Source organism: Xyrauchen texanus, chromosome 4 (assembly GCF_025860055.1).
Source record: "Xyrauchen texanus isolate HMW12.3.18 chromosome 4, RBS_HiC_50CHRs, whole genome shotgun sequence".
Classification (NCBI taxonomy): Eukaryota; Metazoa; Chordata; class Actinopteri; order Cypriniformes; family Catostomidae; genus Xyrauchen; species Xyrauchen texanus.
This window is the reverse complement of record NC_068279.1, coordinates 13130142-13154430: the sequence shown is the minus strand read 5'-3', so window position 1 is coordinate 13154430 and position 24289 is coordinate 13130142. Positions and strand designations below refer to the sequence as shown.

Below are 24289 nucleotides of genomic sequence, written 5' to 3'. Positions count from 1 at the left end.
ATATATATATATATATATATATATATATATATATATATATATATATATATATATATATTATCCTCCAAACTGAAATTCCAAGATTTTTGTAAAAGCTCTTGGGTAAACAATAAAAACCTCAATGGTATAACTTAAGGCAATGATCAACTATAAAATCAAGGCAGATTGTCAAATATGTTTGAAATGTCATCATTTGTTTTTACAATTTATTAATTACAATATCTGTTTTTGTGCTTCACAATTGAGTTTACATTTTGCTAAAAAAAAAAAAATAACAATTTGATCTGATATTAATGGTGACAGCCTCAGTCACTTTTCACGTTCATTGCATATTTTCTCCATCTCCATTGCATATTTTCTCCATCGAGAGGTTATCAGTCTCCAACGATCTACCTAGCATTTCCATTTGTGTTCCAGAGAAGAAAGTAAGTCGCATGAGTTTCAAACATGGATGATGTCGTGATGACAGAATTTTAATTTTTGAGTGAACTATCCTTTAAATAGATTGCAAAAATGTATCCTGACAAATATTCACTTAAGTAAATGTGTGACAACTAGCCCCTGTCTCCCCTTGGGCAACCCTGGAGAGTATGAACTGTACTTGTTTTCTAGCTATCCATCAGACAAATACAAAAAATTATAGGCAGTTGTTAAATACTCTATATAAAACTTTCACATTCCCATTCTTCATAACTTTTAATATTTTCTTGTAACAGATCAAAATACTAATGTGATGCTTAATAACAATTTCAAATGTGTAATTTTTGTACATAAGGCATCTTCTACCATAGCAGTTTTACTTCAATCTCATCATAGACAGAAACTGTGAGATGGACATTTTCACTAGTCATTTTTCAAAGACGTTATTCAGTGCAGTTCAAGATGGATCAAGGTGTAAAACACCATTGAGTTGTCCAGATTGTTTGTCTATTACTCCAGTGAGAAGCTAGACAGGACTAAAACTTGACATACATTGGGTGGCACTATGTGCCAGCAGTGGGCCTGTTGAGGAGCTCCTGAATATCTCTGTTCAGCTGCTCATTGCGCTGAAGAGCTTCATCCCTGCTACGCTCTGTGTTGCGCAGCAAGATCTCTAATGCAGCTTTGCAGCGTTGCTCTTCCTTGAGTGCTGCCTGCAGCTCTGCCACTGTAGCACTCAGCTCTCTGTTCTTCTGTTGTAGACTGAAGGTTCACACACAAACACACAAATATGCACCTAAATAAATATCTCAATTTCATTCCATTAAATAAAAAATCTTATTAAATATTTCATATTTTAAAGGAAGATAGCACAAGCACATTTAAAACACATTCCACAAAACCAAAACCATTTTTAATAATAAAGAAAGTGGTAACACTTTATAAGAAGGCTGTTTTCATTCAAATTAGTTAACTACATATATATATGTAGTGTGTGTGTGTGTATATATATATATATATATATATACACACACACACACACACAAACATACACACACACATACGTGAACAAATAATGTGAACAAAAATATGTTTATAGTCAGAAGTTTACATGCACAAGGTTGAAGTCATTAAAACTCATTTTTTTTAACCACTCCGCAGATTTAATATTAGCAAACTATAGTTTTTTTGCTATAAACTATAGTTGTAACTAAGTTGTTATCTGCTTCATGCATGACACAAGTAATTTCTCCAACAATTGTTTCTATATCACAATTCCAGTGGGTCAGAAGCTTACACAAACTAAGTTAACTGTGCCTTTAAGCAGCTTGGAAAATTCCAGAACATTATGTCAAGCCTTAATTGACAAATAGCCAATTAACTTCTGATAGAAGGTGTACTGAATTGGAGGTGTACTTATGGATGTATTTTAAGCCTACCTTCAAACTCAGTGTCTCTTTGCTTGACATCATGAGAAAATCAAAAGAAATCAGCCAAGACTTCAGAAAAAAAAATTGCGGACCTCCACAATTCTGGTTCATCATTGCGAGCAATTACCAAATGCACCACGTTAATCTGTACAAATAATATTATGCAAGTAACACCATGGGACCACGCAGACGCATTCTGTCTCCTAGTGATGGATGTAGTTTGGTGCAAAAAGTGCAAATCAATCCCAAAACAACAACAAAGGACCTTGTGAAGTGCTGGACGAAAAGTATCTATATCCGCAGGATAACTAAAGTCCTATATCGACATAACCTGAAAGGCTGCTCAGCAAGAAAGAGGCCACTGCTCCAAAACCACCATAAAAACCCAGAATACAGTTTGCAAGTGCACATGGGGACAAAGATCTTCTTTTTTGGAGAAATGTCCTCTGGTCTGATGAAACAAAAATTGAACTTTTTGGCCATAATGAGCATCGTTATGTTTGGAGGAAAAAGGGTGAATGCTTGCAAGCTGAAGAACACCATCCCAACCGAGAAGCATGGGGGTGGCAGTATAATGTTGTGGGGGAGCTTTGCTGCAGGAGGGACTGGTGCACTTCATAAAATAGATGGCATTATGAGGGAGGAAAATTATGTGGATATATTGAAGCAACATCTCAAAACATCAGCCATGAAATTATAGCTTGGTCACAAATAGGTCATCCAAATGGACAATGACCCCAAGCGTATCTCCAAAGTTGTGGCAAAATAGCTTAAGGACAACAAAGTCAATGTATTGGAGGGGCCATCGCAAAGCCCTGACCTCATCTGATAGAAAATTTGTGAACAGAACTGAAAAAGTGTGTGCGAGCAAGAAGACCTACAAACCTGACTCCGTTACACCAGTTCTGTCTGGAGGAATGGGCCAAAATTCCAGCAACTTGTTGTGAGAAGCTTGTGGAAGGCTACCCAAAACATTTTGACACAAATACAAACAATTTAAAGGCAATGCTACCAAATACTAACAAAGTGTACACTTCTGACCCACTGGGAATGTGATGAAAGAAATAAAAGCTGAAGTAAATAATTCTCTCTACTATTATTATGACATTTCACATTCTTAAATGTGCAATATGTAACAATTTTCATGTAATATTGGCAATTGTTTTGCCAATGTGTGAACGGCTTGTAATGCAACTTAAAAAAGGTGCACTTCCCGGACTTCCTAGGTTGCCTATTAAAGCCTGTAGACTGATTTTCACTGCGAAGGGAGCGAGTCGCTTTTGCTGGGAAAATCAAAAGGATGTGACATTTATGCATGCCTCTGAGAGCCTTGCCTTAGTGCTTCTCTACTGCTATCAACAGCGACAACTGTCTGCAACACTAGGTAACGTTATCTTAGAGATGGAATCCAGCAAACGTCCGGCTCGTAGCACAATATCGACTCCTACTCAAACTCAGAGTGAGCCAAAAGAAATCCAGTCTGGCTAAGTGGGAACATGATCGTGGTCAAGCGAAAACTAGTGAACATAGGCAGAGCATTTGATTCCCGGAGGGACCTTCGTTCATTTTTTTGGGATCAAAACCGACCCTGAATTGGCGTTCTTCTTATTGGACAGGTAAGCATACATAACTGAAAAGCATGTGAAATATAATGCCAAAAGGATTGGTCTGTGTAATTTTAGCTAAACTACATTAACACATTAAATGAATGAATGTTCAAGATAATGCAAAAAGATCCATTCATTAGTGTAACATAACTTGGTTATACAGAAAATATATACAATCTATTATTATAAAACAATAGCGCATCGATATATATCAAAATGACAGTTGTGATGGAATCACACCAATACTGAATTGTGTCAACATATTTATAATGTACAGTAGAGGTGGGTATCTTCACTGGCCTCATGACTCGATTACAATTCAAAGGGTAACGATTCGATTATAAAACGATTCTTGATGCATCACGATGCATCTTGTCTTTCAATTTCTTTCTTTTTTCACTCTCTATTTTTTCCTTTCAGCTTTTTATTTAACAGGTGTTTTAAAAAGTCAGAACGAGTCACATTACATAAATGGGCCTTTTACATTCAGTATGAGCTGTGAATAAAACATGGAACATCCACAAGATTAAATAAATGGTTCTATAGTTTAAAAGATGATCTCAGTTTCTTCCTTTAGAACCTTCTTTAGAAATCTCTTAAAAGCACAAGAAAAAAATATTGGTTCTCCACCAAAACACACTGAATACTATTACTTCAACTGTTTATATTACTTTCTTTTAATTTTGGTTAAGCATTGTAAATCCTATAAGATAAGTGGGGTAAGAATTAAATGAAAACATCACCAACATCTCCCGAACCGCTGCCTTGTCATTATTTCCTTCTGTGTTTTACACCGTTGTGTGCATATCAGTGCAATAATGAATGCAAGCCCGTCTTTCATGTTGTTTGTTGGCTTATCACAAATAAACTCTCTCGTTGCTATGTGCGTGGGTTTGTGAAAGAATTTCAGGATTGTAGTTTCATTTGTGCACAAATGGTCATGTGTTTGATACAGCTGGTCTGTAAACAGGACGTGTTTGTTCACTTGACTTTAGTGTATGCGCTTAACTCGCATCTGTGTTTCTACATCTGTCTTTGGCGTGCACCACTGCTCTGCCTTGATTTAAACTGAACTCGGAATTGAGTCAGAATCGTTTGAGTATGAATCGCGATGGAACGCTGAAACGATTTTTCCCCACCCCTAATGTACATTCTATTTTATAAATAGCTACTGTCATCATACACCAAATTTAGCTAACAGCTATTGATAAAGCTGGCTAGCTAGCTAACGCCAACATAGGCTATTGTATAAATTAGTTAATGTATCATGCAAAGAAAAGTGATTACTTCAAACTACAGTCTTGCATAGTCAGACCTATATTCACACTTTGTTTTAGCCCTGTTCCAGCATTGAAGAATCAAATATAATATAAAGCTTCAGTCTCAAAATTTGTAGTTAAACAATTATAATAATTTTAATTATGTTACCTTATCTGTCAGCATGATGTTGGTGAATCTCTTTGTATGTTATGCCATTGTTTTTGTCGATGCTCACCTCCCTATGCAGTGTTTGCACGAGCGTGAGCACGAGCAACAGGTAGCTGGCTGCAGTTCGCTTAATGGCCACAGGTGTCATTAATAACAAGGGTTTCTGAATCTTACATACTGCACTTTTAAAATAAATGAACGATCCTAACTGACCTAAGACAGGGAACGATTGTTAATTCTATGATTAAATGTCAGGAATTGTGAAATTGATTTTAAATGTATTTGGCTAAGGTGTATGTATACTTCTGTTCTATTAACTCTATACACACACACACACACACATATATACACTCACCTAAAGGATTATTAGGAACACCATACTAATACTGTGTTTGACCCCCTTTCGCCTTCAGAACTGCCTTAATTCTACGTGGCATTGATTCAACAAGGTGCTGAAAGCATTCTTTAGAAATGTTGGCCCATATTGATAGGATAGCATCGTGCAGTTGATGGAGATTTGTGGGATGCACATCCAGGGCACGAAGCTCCCGTTCCACCACATCCCAAAGATGCTCTATTGGGTTGAGATCTGGTGACTGTGGGGGCCATTTTAGTACAGTGAACTCATTGTCATGTTCAAGAAACCAATTTGAAATGATTCGAGCTTTGTGACATGGTGCATTATCCTCCTGGAAGTAGCCATCAGAGGATGGGTACATGGTGGCCATAAAGGGATGGACATGGTCAGAAACAATGCTCAGGTAGGCCGTGGCATTTAAACGATGCCCAATTGGCACTAAGTGGCCTAAAGTGTGCCAAGAAAACATCCCCCACACCATTTCACCACCACCACCAGCCTGCACAGTGGTAACAAGGCATGATGGATCCATGTTCTCATTCTGTTTACGCCAAATTCGGACTCTACCATCTGAATGTCTCAACAGAAATCGAGACTCATCAGACCAGGCAACATTTTTCCAGTCTTCAACTGTCCAATTTTGGTGAGCTCTTGCAAATTGTAGCCTCTTTTTCCTATTTGTAGTGGAGATGAGTGGTACCCGGTGGGGTCTTCTGCTGTTGTAGCCCATCCGCCTCAAGGTTGTGCGTGTTGTGGCTTCACAAATGCTTTGCTGCATACTTCGGTTGTAACGAGTGGTTATTTCAGGCAAAGTTGCTCTTCTATCAGCTTGAATCAGTTGGCCCATTCTCCTCTGACCTCTAGCATCAACAAGGCATTTTCAGCCCACAGGACTGCCGCATATTGGATGTTTTTCCCTTTTCACACCATTCTTTGTAAACCCTAGAAATGGTTGTGCGTGAAAATCCCAGTAACTGAGCAGATTGTGAAATACTCAGACCGGCCCGTCTGGCACCAACAACCATGCCACGCTCAAAATTGCTTAAATCATCTTTCTTTCCCATTCTGACATTCAGTTTGGAGTTCAGGAGATTGTCTTGACCAGGACCACACCCCTAAATGCATTGAAGCAACTGCCATGTGATTGGTTGATTAGATAATTGCATTAATGAGAAATTGAACAGGTGTTCCTAATAATCATTTAGGTGAGTGTATATATATATATATATATATATATATATATATATATATATATATATATATATATATATATATATATATATACATACACACACACATACACACTGGCGGCCAAATGTTTGGAATAATATACAGATTTTGCTCTTATGGAAAGTAATTGGTACTTTTATTCACCAAAGTGGCATTCAACTGATCGCAATGTATAGTCAGGACATTAATAACGTAAAAAATTACAATTACAATTAAAGAAAATGTTCAGAACTTCTTAAACTACAACTAAGAGCTCTCATCAAAAATCCTCCATTTGCAGCAATGACAGCTTTGAAGAACCTTGGCATTCTAGCTGTCAGTTTGTTCAGACCCTCAGGTGACATTTCACCCCACACTTCCTGTAGCACTTGCCATAGATGTGGCTGTCTTGTCGGGCACTTCTCACGCACTTTACAGTCTAGCTGATCCCACAAAAGCTCAATGGGTTTAAGATTCATAACACTCTTTTCTAATTATCTGTTGTCCAATGTCAATTGATGTTTCTTTGCCCAATCTGACCTTTTCTTTTTGTTTTTCTGTTTCAAAAGTGGGTTTTTCTTTACAATTCATCCCTTAAGGCCTGCACCCCTGAGTCTTCTCTTTATTGTTGTACATGAAACTGGTGTTGGATTCACGTGACACCATGCAAGGTTTGGACATGTGAACATGAGCTCTGAAAAACGTGAGCTCTGCGCTCTTTGCTAGTTTTAATACTTTTTATGTCATAAACTGGTGAGATTCAATACACCCTGATTCTAAACAGTTCTAGGAAGACATTATGTCAAAGAATTCAAAATTCTCGGCTCTGGAGACATTAAAAGACACCTATGTACTCAAGCTGACACCCCCGAGCGGGCCACAAGCCCGGGAGCCAATTTGGCTGAAGAAGTGAGGGAAATTCAGTGAGAATTGCTGAACATGTCAGCAATGCTGACAAAGGTCCTAGCTTACTTGTAATATGTCGAACGATCACTGCAATAGAGACGATTTTCACTGAGGTTTCTACAAGAGTGGGGGATGTCGAGAAACAGATCGATTATCGAGAAACAGTTTATTATCGGAGAGGGAATTAGCTGCTAATCCAATAGCAACCAAGGTGGATTTGGACCACGTCTGGAAGAAGTTGGAGGACTTGGAGAACTGAATCCAGCGGAATAACGTCTGAATTGTTGGAATTCCTTAGGACAAAGAAGGTCAGGATATGGTGAAATTCCTGGACAGGCTCTTACCGAGACTGCTCGACATAACAGCTGGAAATCGAGCGAGCTCACAGGATCCCGGCTCGGCGATCCACTGAGGAAGACAGGCCTCGATCAATTCTGGTCAAATTTCTGAGATCATCCGATAAAGATCTCGTGTTACGTGAGTTCTTGGAAGAACCACAGCATTTTCTTGTTCTCAGACTTCAAACACTTAAATCAACGGAAGGGGCAGTGGTAGGTCATCGTTTAAGGCTCTGGGTTACTGACCAGAAGGCCGGGGGTTCAAGCCCTGTTGGGCCCTTGAGCAAGGCCCTTGACCTTATCTGCTCCAGGGGCGCTGTATCATGGCTGACCCTGCACTATGACCCCAGGTGTTGGAGTGATGGCTGCTGGAAATGAGGCTTGACCCAATTTAATCAAAAATGACTTTTTTCAAATAGTGATGGTGCTGGGTTTTTTTACATCAGTAAAGTCCTACCTATACATTGTGATCAGTTGAATGCCACTTTGGTGAATTTAAGTACCAATTTCCTTCCAAAACAGCAAAATCTGTACATTATTCCAAACATTTGGCCGCCAGTGTGTATATATATATATATATATATATATATATATATATATATATATATATATATATATATATATATATACACACACACACACATACACGTACATATTTTTGTTCACATTAGTGGAACATGTCCATAGTTAAGGTGATTATGGACATGTTCAGAAGTAGACCTGTACAATGTATATGCACAAATAACAAGAAAAAAATTAAATATTGACAAATATAATTACTTAATTGGATTTTTTTAATTTCTTAAGAACATGTTAGTGGTTGCCACTATGATGCTAGGATGTTCTGGGAGGTTGCCAATGCATTACTATGAGGTTGCTAGGGTGTTCTAAGTGATTGTTAACACATTGCTATAACATTGCTACTGTATGGTGAGTGATCGGAGTGATAGCTAGGGCATAGGTAGCTGGTTGGTAACTCCATGTATAGGTTCGGGTCATTCCTTCAATACAAGTCAATGGAATTTTTTCGACAATAAATGGTGCATGACAAATTATACTGCAAAGTTCAAAACTTGTCCAAATTCCTAAATCAAAGTATGGGTTGCACAATTTTACAGTAAGTGTACTTTCAGTATACTTATAGTGTACTTACCCAAGAAAGTATGGAGTAATTTTAGGTAACTACATGTACTTAATATGAATTATGGTTAGGGATAGGTTTAGGGTTAGTACCTAGTAATAACTGTAATTGTTGTAATTATATAGTAAGAAAATGTAGAACAGCACTGTAAAATAAAGTGCTATCAACGTACAGTATGAGCAATTGTAACTTATACTTACCTTATTAAGTACCACTAATTACAGTATAGTATGATTAATCAACAAAAATATGTTATTTTGGGCCATACCTGTTGATAAGGTGCATTGTGTCTGTGTTTCTCTGTTGGCCTGCATTACTTTGCTGTAGGACCGTCCCACCTTCTGGTGCTGCTGGCTTCTCTCTGCCCAAACTCGGTGCACTCAACTCTTTGGTCAGCCGAGGCTTAGGCAAGGGAACTGTGCTCTGTGTCTGTGCTTTTAGAGCATCTGTTTCTTTGACTACAACATCATTAACTGTTTTATCCGACCCTGTGTCGTCTTTTTCATTTTCACTTTTCTGCCCTCCAGAAAAGAGTGTCACTTTCTGGAGGTCAAGGATTTTAAAGATGTCCTCTGAAAGCGTCTTTTCGTCGTTCTCGTTGAAGCTCTCTTGGAACCTGCTCCAGCGATCCCAAGCCGGCTCTCTGCATGTTTTCACCACTGCCGGACAGCCCAAGCTGGGTAGAGTTTGAGTCCGCTTTCTGGGGCTGCTGGTCCACGTGTCCGATACAGGGGAAAATGTAGAGGAAGGAGAAAGAGGTGCTTCCTCTGACCCTGCCTCAGATGGCCACACATCCCTCCTCTCAGCCTCAGGTGTGTCTACTTCTTCCTCCTCAGGAGACTCTGACAGTGAAGACACCTCACACTTTGAGAGAGGAGGGATGCAATCAGTTACGAGACAAAGGTGAAAGCAGCCATGTGACAGCTTTAAAGAAGCGTAACTTTCACAAACAGGTGTACTCATCAAATATGACCAAACTCAACTCAATTTGATGCAACTGTGCACATGATATCAACTACATCATACTGATATTGGCTCAGTGGGTCATATGGATGCATGATAAGCTGCAAAAATTATTGTTTTCAATCCACATTTATTTCATTGGGTCACATTCACTAATGTTAATAATTAATGTTCTAATATTTGTGCGAAGAAAAGTTTCTGATACAAAAAGTCCAACAGATTCACAACAGGTGCATATGCACATAAATGTATTCTTTCCCTGTTCTAATGTTGATAAATCTAAATAAACTATTCTAAATGAGGGAGTGTAGGCCAATAGTTAGTAATTAGCACAATACACGTCTACACCATCTCCACAAATGGGTTTTCCAGCACAACATCTCCTGTACATTACATTATTTTTGTCACTCTAGTTTAAAATAAGTAAGACTAATTGTATGGTCACTTAAAGGAATATTCAGGGTTCAATACAAGTTGAGCTCAACCACAGCATTTGTGACAATGTTGATTACTGCAAAAATGTGTTTCGACTCGTCCCTCCTTTTCTTTAAAGAAAAGCACAAATGGAGGTTACAGTGAGGCACTTACAATGGAAGTGAATGGGGCCAATTTTTTGAGGGTTAAAATTAGGGGTGGGGGAACAATCTATGCAATGATGAACCGCAATTCTATCTTCTACTGTTTTTAATCAATTCGCCAATTTCAAAAATCGACTTTCTAAATGTTAGTTAAATAACATGTTGTCGGAATAAAAAGGTGGAAGTCAACTGCGAGAGCAGTGCAGCACCCAGACAGTTTAGAGTGTGCACACCTCACGCCGTGAGCAGAAAGTGCAGCAGTAGTGGAGTATTTGTGAGCAATGGAGGAGGAAAAACAAATACATCCTGTCCCATTTTCAGCGAGGGCAAGCATCCAGCCAACTCCGAACAGGCAAAGAAAATAACTCATTCTATAGATTATTTAATTTCAAAAGATCTGCGCCCCTACAGCATCATTGATAATGAAGGCTTTCGGTACATGATCCACACATAGAGCCCAGGTATAGCATACCATCCCATCGGCTTTTTACTGAGAAAGGTGTACCTCAGCTATACAAAGAGACAAAGATTTGATTCAGTGGGATTTTTTTCTTTAAGACCTATTAAACTGTCTACTGCAGTCAAATAGGAAAAGTAACACAAAACAGCAATCTAGAATCAAATCTATGAATATATTGAATCAAAATTCAATACAAAATCGAATTCCCACCTCTAGTTTAAATGCAGAAATGTGAAGCTTATAATTTTATAAAATCACTTACAATAATTCTTCTGTTAAAACTCATATATTATTTGAGCTGTAAATGTTTAAAACGTAATTTTTTACGTTTTAAATCTGGCTTTACCTTTACACAGAAAAGGTTAGTAAGTGATTTTAGCACAATAAAATCAAGTTAACACACATATTGTTTATGTCTTGTGGCTATACTTTTGAAAAGGCGAGTATTTTAACGTTCAAACATTGGCCCACATTCACATCCATTGTAAGTGCCCCACTGTAAACCAGATTTTTGCTTCTTTTTTAGGAACAGAAGGGGCAAGTCAAAATAAATTTTTGTGGTAATCAATATTATTCAACAGATGCTGTTGATTGAGCTTAACTTGTATTGAACCTGGAATAATCTTTTAAATATTGAATTTCTAATAATAATTAAATATAAATAATATATACTGTGTATATATGAAATAACAATTGAATAATTGATAAAACATTTTTCACACACTAAATCATTTCTTACATTTTGTGTACTAAAAATATCTAACAGTGTACATGCATTACAGGAGGTTTATGAAATGTTTTGTAATATTTTCTGAAAGTCATGAAAATTTGACCATATCAGAGTAATTTCCACATCTCAAATTCTGCATTGTGTTAATAGATTCTGTGTTGAAAATTATGTGTTTCTGCTCTGTCTACCTAAGGCTAATTTTATAGCTAACATTTTATGTATTTATTTGTTCAATTAACACAATTAAAATATATTTGAACACTTATTTTATAATTTGGTAAAATTACAGTTTGAAATGACGCCTAATAAAAATATTCTGCTCACAAGTGATATTTACCTTCAGTTTTCTTTGTGTTCTTCAAACATCACTTGTCTCATATTTCTTCAAGCATGCTATTCGTGGACACTTTTGTAGACTTGGATAATAAGTACTCTATGACTGAAAAACTTTTATAGGGAAAAAATAGTTTGATGTGGAGGAAATTACGCAAAAACTGTAGGGCAGTTGTATTTAAAAATAAAAATATTTAAATAACTTTCACACAAGAAATATTTAAATGGTTTATGTTTATTTAATTCTCTATTTTGATTTTCATAGTTTTAAACATGTAATAATTTGTAATTTTATAATAGATTTTAATAGTGTAATATTGAAGGTCTGGGACAAGGCTAAAACAATTACATTTATACAAAAAAGCCATTTGAAAAGTACCAAAAAGAAATGATGATGGTCTGGAAAATGTAATTAAGTTGAATTTATGAGACCTAAAAAAGTTATAAGCTTGGGTTTGTTTTAAATGTCATTCTATATTTCACTCAATTGTCAGTGCGAATTTTGAATCACGATTTCTGCGTGAAAAGGTTTGCACACAGGTTGTATGCAAAATATATGTGCATGTGTGGCCAGTGAATGAGACCCAGTGTCTTTACCATCACAAATTGTTATTACAAAACTGAATGAATGAATTGAATGTCCACTAAAAACAGTTGAATAATGTTGTGATCAGTACCTCAGCAGACTCCCAGCCCACAAAACTGCGAGGGTTGCTGGACTTCTTACTCTTGTTTTTCTTGCTGGGAGGAGGAGATGGCTGCACATCTTTAGAGGGTGGGAAGAGCAGCTCGTGGTGTCTGATCATCACCGTCATTACCTTCTGTATCATGGGAGTTCCTGTGTGTGTATATGGGTGTGAGAACACTGATCATTAACGCAACAATGTGTTAACGAACACCATGCTTGATATCTCATTCTTATTTAGTAATGGAGTATGGAGTCTCAATGTATATAATTTATTTAGGATAATATTATAGGTAGGATACGATGTTTTATTCATCTTAACATAGATAACTGACCCTTCATCATACTGATGGCATCCTCCACTTGCGGTTTGAAAAGGTTCACTCCCATCACTGTGGCCAGATTTTCAACACTCATTTTATTCACCTTTGAATTCTGCTGGACCTCAAAAAGAAATCTGCAATACCAAATTGGGATGTACCAGCATCAGTTTTCTACTTCTAGTCTTTTCAGTGTCTGTTTCATTTTCATGTGCTGACACATACCTGCAGATGTAACTCAAGAGGTTGTAGTTCACTTTTGGCATAAGGCTGATCTGTTTCTCCAGTATTTCTTTGCCCTGTGATTGGTCATATTTTGATTAACAGACAGTCATTAATTGATTGCTCATCTGATATTGTTTTTGTGAATGTGTTTTTTTCTTACTGCTGCAGTGGCGGCATCCAACACCAGTGTGCTGTCAAGGAAGTCCTGATACTGAATCCAGGGCACAACAGGCTCAGGAAGCTCTCTGAGGTACAACTTGAGTAAGGACCCCACCGTGTGGACATCCGTGTCACTGCAGACAGAAAGTGCAAAATGTAAAACATCACAGTAAGTCACTTCAGTCATTGTCTACAAATCTTGTTCCAGTCAGTTTTTATTGTTTATGAGAATAAAGACAGTTGCATGAGAAATGGATATGTGTGCGAGTGAGTGTGTTGAGTAATGGCAAGATCTCTTTCAGTTAGGACTGGATGTGGCTCTGCCACAGATCAATGATATGTACCAGGTTCCTCTGAAATATTGTGCTTCTCTCTCTCTCTCTCTCTCTCTCGATAAAATTTCTGGGTCAAACCCTTTACCTATGCTACTTCCTCAAAAGAAAGCTGTTAAGACTTTAGCTTTGTTTCACCATAAATGATCATGCACAGTGTGGTTATCCACATAAAAGCCTCATACACATGCACATTAAAAAAAAGAAAAAAAAAGAAAATGCTGCAAAAATAAACATTTGAGTGGTCACCTGGTACAATTACAAAAATTATTTAAATATTTTAAATCTTTATATTAAAATGTTCATGTTTTACAACATGTTTTTTCAACATGAAAAAACATTTGTTTGTTGTTTTTTTTTTTCATTATTGGATGCATATAATTTAAAAGACACCTTTTATCCACAGCAAACCTTCAGTATCTCACTTACAGGGACCACCCCCGTTTAGTAAACTGATGTTATTACTAACAAAGAAGTACCATTCTTTTAACATGTTTTGGGCATGGTACCATGGTAATATCATGGATTTTTGACACCATTATTGTACAGTTACATTACATCACAGTACTTTTTGTAAAGGATGTGAAAGGGATCAAGTCAGTTATTTTTGCTCTGGGTTCGCTGGGATCTAGAATTGAGCCTATCCTCTTTGGTTTTCTAATCTTGGCCAAAGTCTTTACATCACAATTTCAGTACCGTTTCTCAAACATCGAAAGATGTGAACTGTTACCTGGGGAAAGATGGCCTTTCTCCAGCATCAAAGGCCTCTCTAAACTGCTTCACCTGGTTGTCCTGACCTGGGAGCCGAAAGATTCCCTCTTCATTCAGACCATGCTCTCTGATAAATTCTGCACACTTCTCCACCAGGATTGGCACCAGACGAGGCCCAAATTTCTTCTCATACACCATGATGTCTGAAAGACTCTTTCCAAATACTTTGGAAGGAGAAGAATAACTATTTAATATATTGCAGGCCCACAGAAATAGAACATATTTAGTACATTACATTCAGTTCTGATCAATCATGTGAAATAATTATAAACTAGATAAATAAAATTTGTCAAGACAAGCTTTGATGTAGGCTTGACAAAGCCTTATCTGAAAGTATTAAAATGTTGAAATCTAATGGTTAAGCTAAACAGATCACAGTCAGGCAGAACGTAAAATACTATAGACAGAGAGAGAGAGAGAGAGAGAGAGAGAGAGAGAGAGAGCAACTTAAAGCAGATTTGTATGTTTTGTGTGTTTGTTTACATTTGTACTTTTTGACAGTTGTTTACATTTGAATTAGGGCTGTCACTAACAATAATTTTTGTAATCGAGTAACCTAATTATTATTCTGATGATTAATCAAGTAATCGGAAATGTTTTTATTATAACTTGCAATAGATTGCATACTGTTGTCAAGGTGAAGTCACGTTTGGCTGAAATGCACAGACTGACAAATATTGGCTACTCCGGGTGTGCCCAACTTTTTTTTTAAATGCAGACATACTAGTTCAACACGATCAACCTATTTTAGTTTTTAACTCATACATGTAAAAAAAGCCATGGAAATATTATATTATATATAATATCAAAATATGTCATTCATTATGTGTTCGGACCCTCTTCCGGGTAACTTCAACTTTCACTTCCAGTTGAAAAACCCTAAGAAATGTCTGTAGAATAACAGTATGTTGGTTTTGACAAGTCAACATAAATAATCAGGAGCAATGGATGACTAATGAATTCTCTGTTAGTTTGCATTCATAAAAGCTGATTTGCTCATTCAAATGACTAATTTGCTATTTTCCAGATGTTTCTTACAATACAAATATTACAAGGACAATCTGGGGGATAAGTACTTTGCACAAGGGCATAAAAGCAATAGTTTAATGATCAAACCTTGCTTTTAAACCAACAACCTTTTGTTTAAAGGTGTCATGACATGAGGAATAACATTTTCCTTGATCTTTTGACATACAGTATGAGAGGTCATTGTAGTATAAAAACTACTAAAGTAGAAAAATAGCATTTATTTAAGCCAAGCTCCATAAATGGCTCTTTTGGAATCTGTGGAACTTCTGACATCACAAGGGCTAAATACATCTGCCTCTTCAGCAAGACATCAATGCCTATTTTTCATCATTGCACCCTTGGCCTCAGTCACAGAGATGGGTCTGTCATGGGAGATTCATCTACACCAAAGAGGACTTACACAGGACACCTTCATGTGCTTATCTGGATTTAAATGCATTTCTACATAAGCATGCAATCGAGTAGATGAACCGTTATCATGCATATCGTGCTGCTTTTAAAAGACATGATGTCAAGTCATAACTCTAAAAAGGAGACCTCCATTTTGCTTCATTCAGCTGCACCATTTTGAAGGCATCCTGTGCCATTTTTGCACCCATCGGTGCAATTTTTAACTGTTGGTCTTTTGTAAACATGCACTAGATGGTCCTCTTTGATCGTATCAATGCATTTCCGGCAATGTGCACTGCATTTTAAGAGTGGTACAAGTGCTTTTAAAAACGTTTTAAAACATGTCTCATTCTGCTGCTTCCATTGCCTGGGAGAAACACCGTTCAGTGTGTAAACAAACGTGGAAGATGTGAAATGTAAAGACAAGCATCTCTGCTTTGGCCTGCTGAAGCCAGTTGAACCACCCAACATCACCATGTATTGTATTATGTTTGCATATTCAGAACATTTCAGTGTGGATCGTATGTTTGTTTTGGGCTCATATCAGCGTGGATTGCTTGTGAGCCAGTCACAATATGATTCAAGCTTTGCAAAGGAACTGTTATTAAGGATTGAGCAGCTAAAACACCAATGGACTGCAAAATTAAAGTTATGAATATTTCATGTCATGACTGTTTGATAGTTTATGGTGCTGGTTGAGTGAACAATTTAATACATTCAGCTGGAATTTGTTGGATGTGGGTTATATATTAATCCTGAAATTTAGTTTTAAAAATGTTGTGGTCTTGTGGAGTTTGCTCATTTTCTTCAGGCTGCATTTAAAATATGGCTGTATTGGAAGGGCTGCATGATATAAGCTTATCATAACAGTTGGCGTTTACATTGAAGTCTTAAACCGCTAGGGACCTTAAAACTGAGCGATTTAGATAGAGGGCCATAGACAGGGTGGAACATTATTATATATTGCTCAATTATGACTGTTTTGGTGCACAAAAAACTTTACTCCCATTACAAGTGGACCTTGAAAGCTACAGCACCCCAGGTAAAAGAGATGAGGTTGCATCTTCAATAACCGAATAGAGAGAACATCCTGAATCTGTCTATAAACCTTATAAACACAATTTTACTGTTTGTTTGTATGACAAAAATGAATACCGTGATTGGACCGTGATCCAATGGCTTTGCGAATAGAGCGCACCCACTCATCCATCTCACTCTGACTGGTTGCCAAAAGAACGTAGGTATCCCGTTCACGATCTGTACTGCTACCTGCAGAATCAGAGATGGAACAACTGTCTGATTTTACCAAGACCTTCAACATATACAGTAGCATATTACAAATAAAGTTTATTTACAATACATTAATTCTGTAGCCTTGTATAAACATTCTAGGTTTTCAGATCACAATCAACGCACAATGCACAGAGCTAGTATAGGCCACTTACCTATTACATGATCAATATGACAAGTGAAAATAAAAGTCTCACCTGGGATAATCTCAAACAGGAATTTATCATCTGTATTTGATGGCAGCACATTAACTTGGCATGAGAACAAAGGGATGGTCCCCTGAGAACAGAATGACAAGGGGGGATAGTTAAACGTCCTGTACAGTTAAAGCTGCCTAGTTGTAAATATCTAAAAGGAGACCAATAGGAAATATTGCCTATTTGTATTATAGTGCATTTTTGTCACTCAGCTCTTTAAGTAATTAGTGTTAAATATTAAAGGTACTGTATATACAACTATAAGTAAGCCAATGATAGGCTGATTTCCCCATAAAGTTTACACACTGGGGCTCTATGGCACATTCAGAACATTGCTCTGACCAGCCTGACAAAGCAACATTAACTCAACTAATGGTAGGAGTTTTAGGTCATGAGTAATATCTGAATCAAGTGTTCAGGAAACCAGTTTTGCCACAAAAAAATAAAAAAATTGCAATCCTGTTTATAGATGCAAGCGACGTAGAAATGACATGCTTCGCCTTAAAAATTAATTAGTCAAACTCAAGTATTATAATATTTGTATTATAATATTATAGAAATATTTGACAGTCAAGACAGGCACTAATTGACAGAGTATATGTAGACAGAAAAGAAGCAAAATAAAAACAAAAATGCATAAAAATATCAAGACTTTTTCTTAATATTTGTGATCCGTCTCCTACCTGAACAGCACTCTCTCTGTCATCCTTATGGTATGTAAGGACATTTCCTCTGAGCACAAAGAAGCGCAGCTGCCAGTTCTTCACAATGGATCTCTGCTTCTTCAACCAGCCTGTCTTCAGAGGTTTCTCCATGGATCTTTTAATGCTTGTGTGTGTGGATCCAGGGCTCCCTTCCACTGGTATAACACTCTTGGAGCGGGCTGAGTGGAAAGATATAACAGGTACAAAATAAGACAGAAACACACATAAGAAGTAGACACTGTGAGCCTTACACTTGTTCAAAACAATATCAGCTGCACAGAACTATTTAAGTGAGTGCATTTTAATAACACCAAAATGTCATGTATAGCATGGTGACCTGAGTGGTGAATAACCTAAGCCCAGCAGCTTCCTGCATGACAATGATTGGCTGTGATTGTTCTACTGTCAGAGAAAATGTCCTACTGTGACTTCAGGGCAAACCAAAGTCTTGAAATGAAAGGACAGCTCTGCTCTGAACTTTATTATGCACTTGTGCAAAAATAGGTTTTTGTGAGGCTATGCTATGAGGTCAAAGTGTTATTATGGCATATTGACTCTTTCCCTCCATAAATTTGAGTTCCCTCTTTTAAATCTATTGAGTTCTAAATTATGTTTAATTTTAATATCAGCTTTGTCTCAGATGTTTCTGCTTAAATTATTTAGAAGAAATAAAAGTAGAAACAAATTAGATGATTGCTGACACAAAGACTATAGCGCTTAAAATGAATGTGGATAGCATCAATCAGATCTTGAAAGAAGTTAATGGGAAATGAGACATTTGTTTTCATAACGAAACCAATTGAACCTTGATTGCAGGTCAGATTCAAACACAGTTTGTGACATTGAGTGCATTTACATGCTCGATCTTCCACATACTGTATTGTGCTTAAATGTGCAGTATGTAAGATTCAGAAACCCTTGTTATTAATGACACATGTGGCTGTTAAGAGAACTGCAGCCAGCTACCTGCTGCTCACGCTCGCGCGCACACTCCATCGACCAAAACAATGATGTAACGTACTAAGAGGCTGAACGTGATTCACCGGGATCATGCTGACAGATGAAGTAGCATAAAATCACACAGTTATGATTGTTTTACTACAAACTTTGAGACTAAACTGAAACTACTTTTCAGCTAACATACCATACACACATACAGCTACATATTACCGAACTTTACCAGACAGTTTACTGTTGCACTGAAGTTATGTTGCACTATTGTATGTCATATGTTGTACTACGAATAAGAAACCAGCATATTTGCTTAAATTGATCCTGTATGTCTGACTTTAAGTATAAAGAGAAGATCGTTGAAATAATTTAAATGTTATGAAGCAAGGTAGCTTGCAATTCGTCAATGTCAGCAGGCAAGATCAAGTTAGCTAAAATGACATAGATCAATCCTTATGGCACTATATTTCACATGCTTTGCGGTTATGTAAGCTTACCAGTCCAATAACAATGCCAATTCATGGTCGATTTTGATCCCCAAAACCGAACTAAGGTCCCTCCAGGAATCAAATACCCTGCCGATGTTCACTCTAGGTTTCGCTCAACCACAATCACATTCCCGCTAAACCAGATGGGATTCAGTAGAGAAATTGTTGTGTTTCTAGATTCCATCTCTAAGATAACGTTACCTAGTGTTGCAGACTGTCTGTTGTCGCTGTTGAATAGTGGAAGAGAATCTATTACTGTCTGAGGCAAGGCACTCTGGAGCGCGCATAAACGTCATGTCCTTTGCATTTTCCCGGCAAAAGCGACCAGCTCCCCTCGTATGAAAATCAGTTTACAGGATTTAATAGGCAACCTAGGAAGTCCGGGAAGGACTCATTTTATAAGTTTTATAAGTCGTTCACAAATTGGCAAAAAATATTACATGAAAATTGTTACATATTGCACCTTTAAAGGAATATTCTGGCTTCAATACAAGTTTAGGTCAATTGACAGCATTCGTGGCGTAATATTGATTACCACAAAAATTTATTTTGACTTGCCAAAACCTTAAAACAACTGTTAAAGGATAAACATATATATTTAAACAACTTTACATCTTAAATGACACTAATGAAGAATTAATGTAGTCCTAAGTGTTTTTATTAAATTATAAGCTTCACATTCTGCCTTTAAACTCTCCAAAGATTGGCTGCATTCACTTCTATTGTAAGTGCCTCACTGTACATCAATTTTTACAAGAATAGGCAAGAATAATTTTTTGTAGTAATCAACATTATGCCACAAATGCTGCCGATTCAACTTAACTTTTATTAAATCCGGAATAGCCATTTAATAATCCGACAATGTGTGTGGTCAAGTAAATACCTTATATGGTGTTCCTTTATGGGGTATGGCCATAAACAGCATGAACTGATCGACAAAGGTAGATTTTTTTCCCATTACCCCAATTTCCTGTTGACTGCAAACACCTTTACTGCCATTTTTACAAATGCACACAATTCTTATGTATCCCTGTTTGCATTATGTGCAGAGAATAATCCAATGATTTCAAATCCCATGTAAATGCAGTTTTCTTTTTTTAATTTTGATAGTTATCACTTATCAGCGCTAACTATTGAGATCCCTTCTGAAACTTTAGAGGAGACACATGTGAGATCACTAGGGTCTCTTACTAAGGAGACACATCTGAGAAGCAGGAGACTTGAAAAATTCTCCATTTGACATAATTAGTGTCTAGGAGAAACAACTGAGATATTAAAGGGATTTCAGCTTGTGATTTTGTTTTCCTACGAGACAGACCAGAGCAAAAGGAGGGTGGGTAGAGAGCCCTGCAAATTGCGAAATTTAAAAGGGAGTGAATTAAATCAAGATGTATTGGGGTGGCAGCAAAAAAGAAAAGGATACAACTACTTGACTTTTATCTATTACTATTTGTTTTGATGCGTTTCAATTTGCAATCACTTTCTTAAGTCATATAACACTACATGCATTCGGCCTACAGAAAGAAAGTATCTGCATATACAAATGCAGATTGCAAACAAGCAGCCAATGTCTGCCGTTGACAAGAGATGGTGTCATTGAAATTGAGCAGCTTAATGTTTTTGGAGTATGGAATTCACTATAACCAACTGAGTTGAGAGGAAAGGGCAGAAGAGAGAGAACATTACGGGTTAGATAAACAGGAAGTTGCTGCCTCATCAGTCACAGGAAGTAGCATTTTAGAAAGATCCTCACCAAACGTCAGTCTCTTTGATCTATTTTGAGATCATCTTCCCTGATGGAGAGCACGGCTCACTGTTCCATCTTCAGGCCTCACCCATTTCAACGACACAAGCTGGGATCATCTGAGCTTTTATTGAGGTGAAGGGAAGAGAGTGGGCTCAAACTCACCTTGAATTACCAACGAGATCATAGCAGAGATGCAAGTGGTTTACGTCACAACAAGCTGTTTTACATCAGGCTTAAATGCTTGACATTAGTGACAAGAAGTTGATCGTTCCCCTTCAGCTGAGTGCTGTTACGTCAGCTGAACGTACCCTAGCATATGGCAAAATATTTTATTGTTATTTTATCTTTGGCTGAGATTAAAAGAGATCAAAAAAAATTTATTGGCAGATGCTATATTTCATGCAACATGGACATGCAGTCTAAAGTCAACCTAAAATCGACCACATTTACTTCCCTACTAAACTTTCCTGGTGAATATTATCCCAAAAACAAAAATTGTTGTCTGCGTGATCTCTATTTCTCAGCTAACATCACAAATACCTCTTATTTATCTGTAATATAGAAACCGCGATTCTTGATCCAGTCAATTAACTGCAATTTTTTTTTTATTATTGTATTTTTATCTTGTTTTCCAATAGAAATGTCAAAAATAGTTTTAAGTTTAATAGGTATTTTTGTCTTTTTTTCTTCTAGTAAAAATATCTAAACCTCCTAAAAGCTATATTTACAAAAGATATTTTGTCTTGTTTTCAGAGAAATCTAACAATTTTATTCTTAAAACAAGAAAGAAATTAAACAAATTGCCAACAGGGTAAGAAAAATAACTTCTCAAAGGTAAAACCAGTTACTTTTTCCTAAAAGTTCTTTCTTGTCTTAAAAAAATTGTCATTATACTTTTTAAGTAAATTTATCTTGTTTCAAGGATATTTATTTATTTAAAATATTATATATATATATATATGTTTTATTTATTTATTTTTTTTTTATTTTTTTTTTGCAGAGTAATTTTGTTTGTCAAGCAAATATATATATTTTTTTAAATATTTAGATATTTTTACTGTAAAACCAGACAAAAAATACAGATACAAGTAGAATATTGATATACATTTCCGTATATAGCCTACGCATAAATATTTTGGTACACACACCGGTTTTATGTTGACTTAAACAATTGGGGTGCACCATACTGTACTGTACGTTGCTTTGGTTAAAAGGTGTCAGCAAAATCACAAGTAACAATACACAAATCAGCTCCATGAAGCAACTATAACAGAACAGCAACTTTGCTATTGCAACTCAAAGAGTATGCCAATCCATCATATCCATCTATATAAAAACACTCCATTGCAAATAGGCCTACAGCATCATACAACACCTGTGTGTTGGTCCATTGCAGGCTTCTTTGTAGAATACTGCTTAAAGGATAACCAAAGTTATCTCTTGCATACAGCTTCATCACTTGCTGATTAACCGATAATGGTGTGGCATTTAGCATCTGCTGATATTTCAAGTCGAGTATGAATGTGTTTCTCAGGCTGAAGTGTGTGTTACACCGCCTTCCTGTCAGCAGTGTGTGAAGACTACACACAGAGGAAATCACAAACACTTTGCAGCTCCACCATACGAATCACCATTAAACTGTCTCTTTTCATACTTGATATTAGCACATAACATATACGATGAAAAGCATTCTTTATAACTATTTGCATCTGTTTGAATGTGCACTGTACATTGCCTCAGGGTGAATTCTCTAATTTCACTGTCAAATATGTCTGTGATTTACAGATCCTAAAAGAATCAGCCCATTTGTACTATCACGGCACAGTCACTTGCATTTCTTATAACACTATCACACAGATGAACCAGTATAGATCAGTCCAGTTCCTGACAGAGCGGGACTGTCAATGAACAAATATAAACACACTTGCACGCACGCACGCGCGCGCGCGTTGGTGCAGCTATCATTAAGAGGACTCCCCATAGACATAATGATTATCATACTATACAAACTATAGATTATATCCCCTAACCCTACCCCTCGCAAAAAGCTTTCTGCATTTTTACATTTTCATTAAAACATCGTTTAGTATGCTTTTAAGCGATTTGAATGATGGGGACACTAGAAATGTCCTCATAATTACCAGTTTGTAACCTAAAAAAAGTCATCGTAAACCACTTAAACTTGCCCAACACACACCTTTTGATCTGGGCATGTTAAACTGTATGGCGCGCGCGCACACACACACACACACAATCACTCACTTATCTTGCCAGTTTCCGCTCTGAAGGTGCTGAAGTCCCAATAACGAGGTAGTCTAAGAGACATTTTTTCAAAATTGGACAAGGTTACACACACACAAACACGCTCGCACACATTCTCTGTTTCACACGCACACTCACACAAAACACACAGTGTATCCTAAGAGTACATTCTTTCCAATCAGCCCTCTCTTCTTCTCTCTACTTCCTCCTCCTGCTGATCTGCTGCTTCTTCTCTCTTTCTTTTTTGACACTTCCAAACACGTCGTATCTTGCCCCTCCACTCGATAAGAGTTTCTATCACCAGACCACAGTTATTTGGAAACTCCAACATCCAGCATGTTTGTCGGTACAGACTGAGCAGTCAGACGGAGAAGAGCAGCGCTGTCACCCCTCGAACCCACAAACTACTTGTACTGAGGAAGTGGCACCTTCAAGCAGGCCAAGAATATGATGGTGGAGAGATGACATTTCACCGAGACAAAAATGCAGGCGACAATCGTGCCTCAATCAAGGGGGGCGCAGATGTCATCGTTTTCTTGAAGAGATGCAGGACCATGCGTGTTTCTTGGCTGGCAGAGAAAAATAAATATCTTCTGGTCTTAACATCTTCGATGAACCAAAAAAAATGTCAAGTTGTCATAAACTGGCCAAAAAAAAAAAACGCATCTGAAATAAAAGGAAGTTCAAACGGCAGGAGGAAGAGAACGAGTGTGGGTGTATATATATATATATATATATATATATATATATATATATATATATATATATATATATATATTGAGCTTTCCTCTTTATTAACCATTTACAAATGAGCAAATCACTGTACACAAAGTTGCAG

The 24289-nt window shown here is 37.0% G+C and overlaps 1 protein-coding gene across 3 annotated transcripts; it reads right to left on the bottom strand.

Annotated features, from left to right (window-relative positions):
* Positions 1 to 67: 67 nt before the first annotated feature.
* LOC127643208 (rho GTPase-activating protein 25-like) lies at positions 68 to 24084 on the bottom strand. Of its 3 annotated transcripts, none has more exons than XM_052125840.1 (11): positions 23452 to 24084; positions 17983 to 18182; positions 17300 to 17381; positions 16968 to 17081; positions 14353 to 14557; positions 13292 to 13424; positions 13132 to 13205; positions 12922 to 13043; positions 12579 to 12739; positions 9106 to 9701; positions 68 to 1182 (listed from the first exon to the last, which is right to left on the bottom strand). In XM_052125840.1, exons 1-11 carry the CDS (start codon positions 23513 to 23515, stop codon positions 984 to 986), a joined length of 1950 nt encoding a protein of 649 aa, XP_051981800.1. In that variant the 5' UTR covers positions 23516 to 24084; the 3' UTR covers positions 68 to 983. The 3 variants fall into 3 exon arrangements, with proteins under 3 accessions (XP_051981800.1, XP_051981801.1, XP_051981802.1); XM_052125841.1 differs by lacking the exon at positions 23452 to 24084 and adding an exon at positions 22565 to 23380; XM_052125842.1 differs by lacking the exon at positions 23452 to 24084 and adding an exon at positions 21196 to 21843.
* Positions 24085 to 24289: the final 205 nt, after the last annotated feature.

Bases quoted from the DNA above. Each gene is read 5' to 3' on its own strand.
- LOC127643208 (XM_052125840.1), bottom strand. From the start codon at position 23,515: ATGTCTCTTAGACTACCTCGTTATTGGGACTTCAGCACCTTCAGAGCG. The intron at 13,425-14,352 runs GTAACAGTTCAC...TTCTGTCTGCAG, and splicing joins GAAAGGCCATCTTTCCCCAG to TGACACGGATGTCCACACGG. The intron at 13,044-13,131 runs GTATGTGTCAGC...TTGGTATTGCAG, and splicing joins CTCTTGAGTTACATCTGCAG to ATTTCTTTTTGAGGTCCAGC.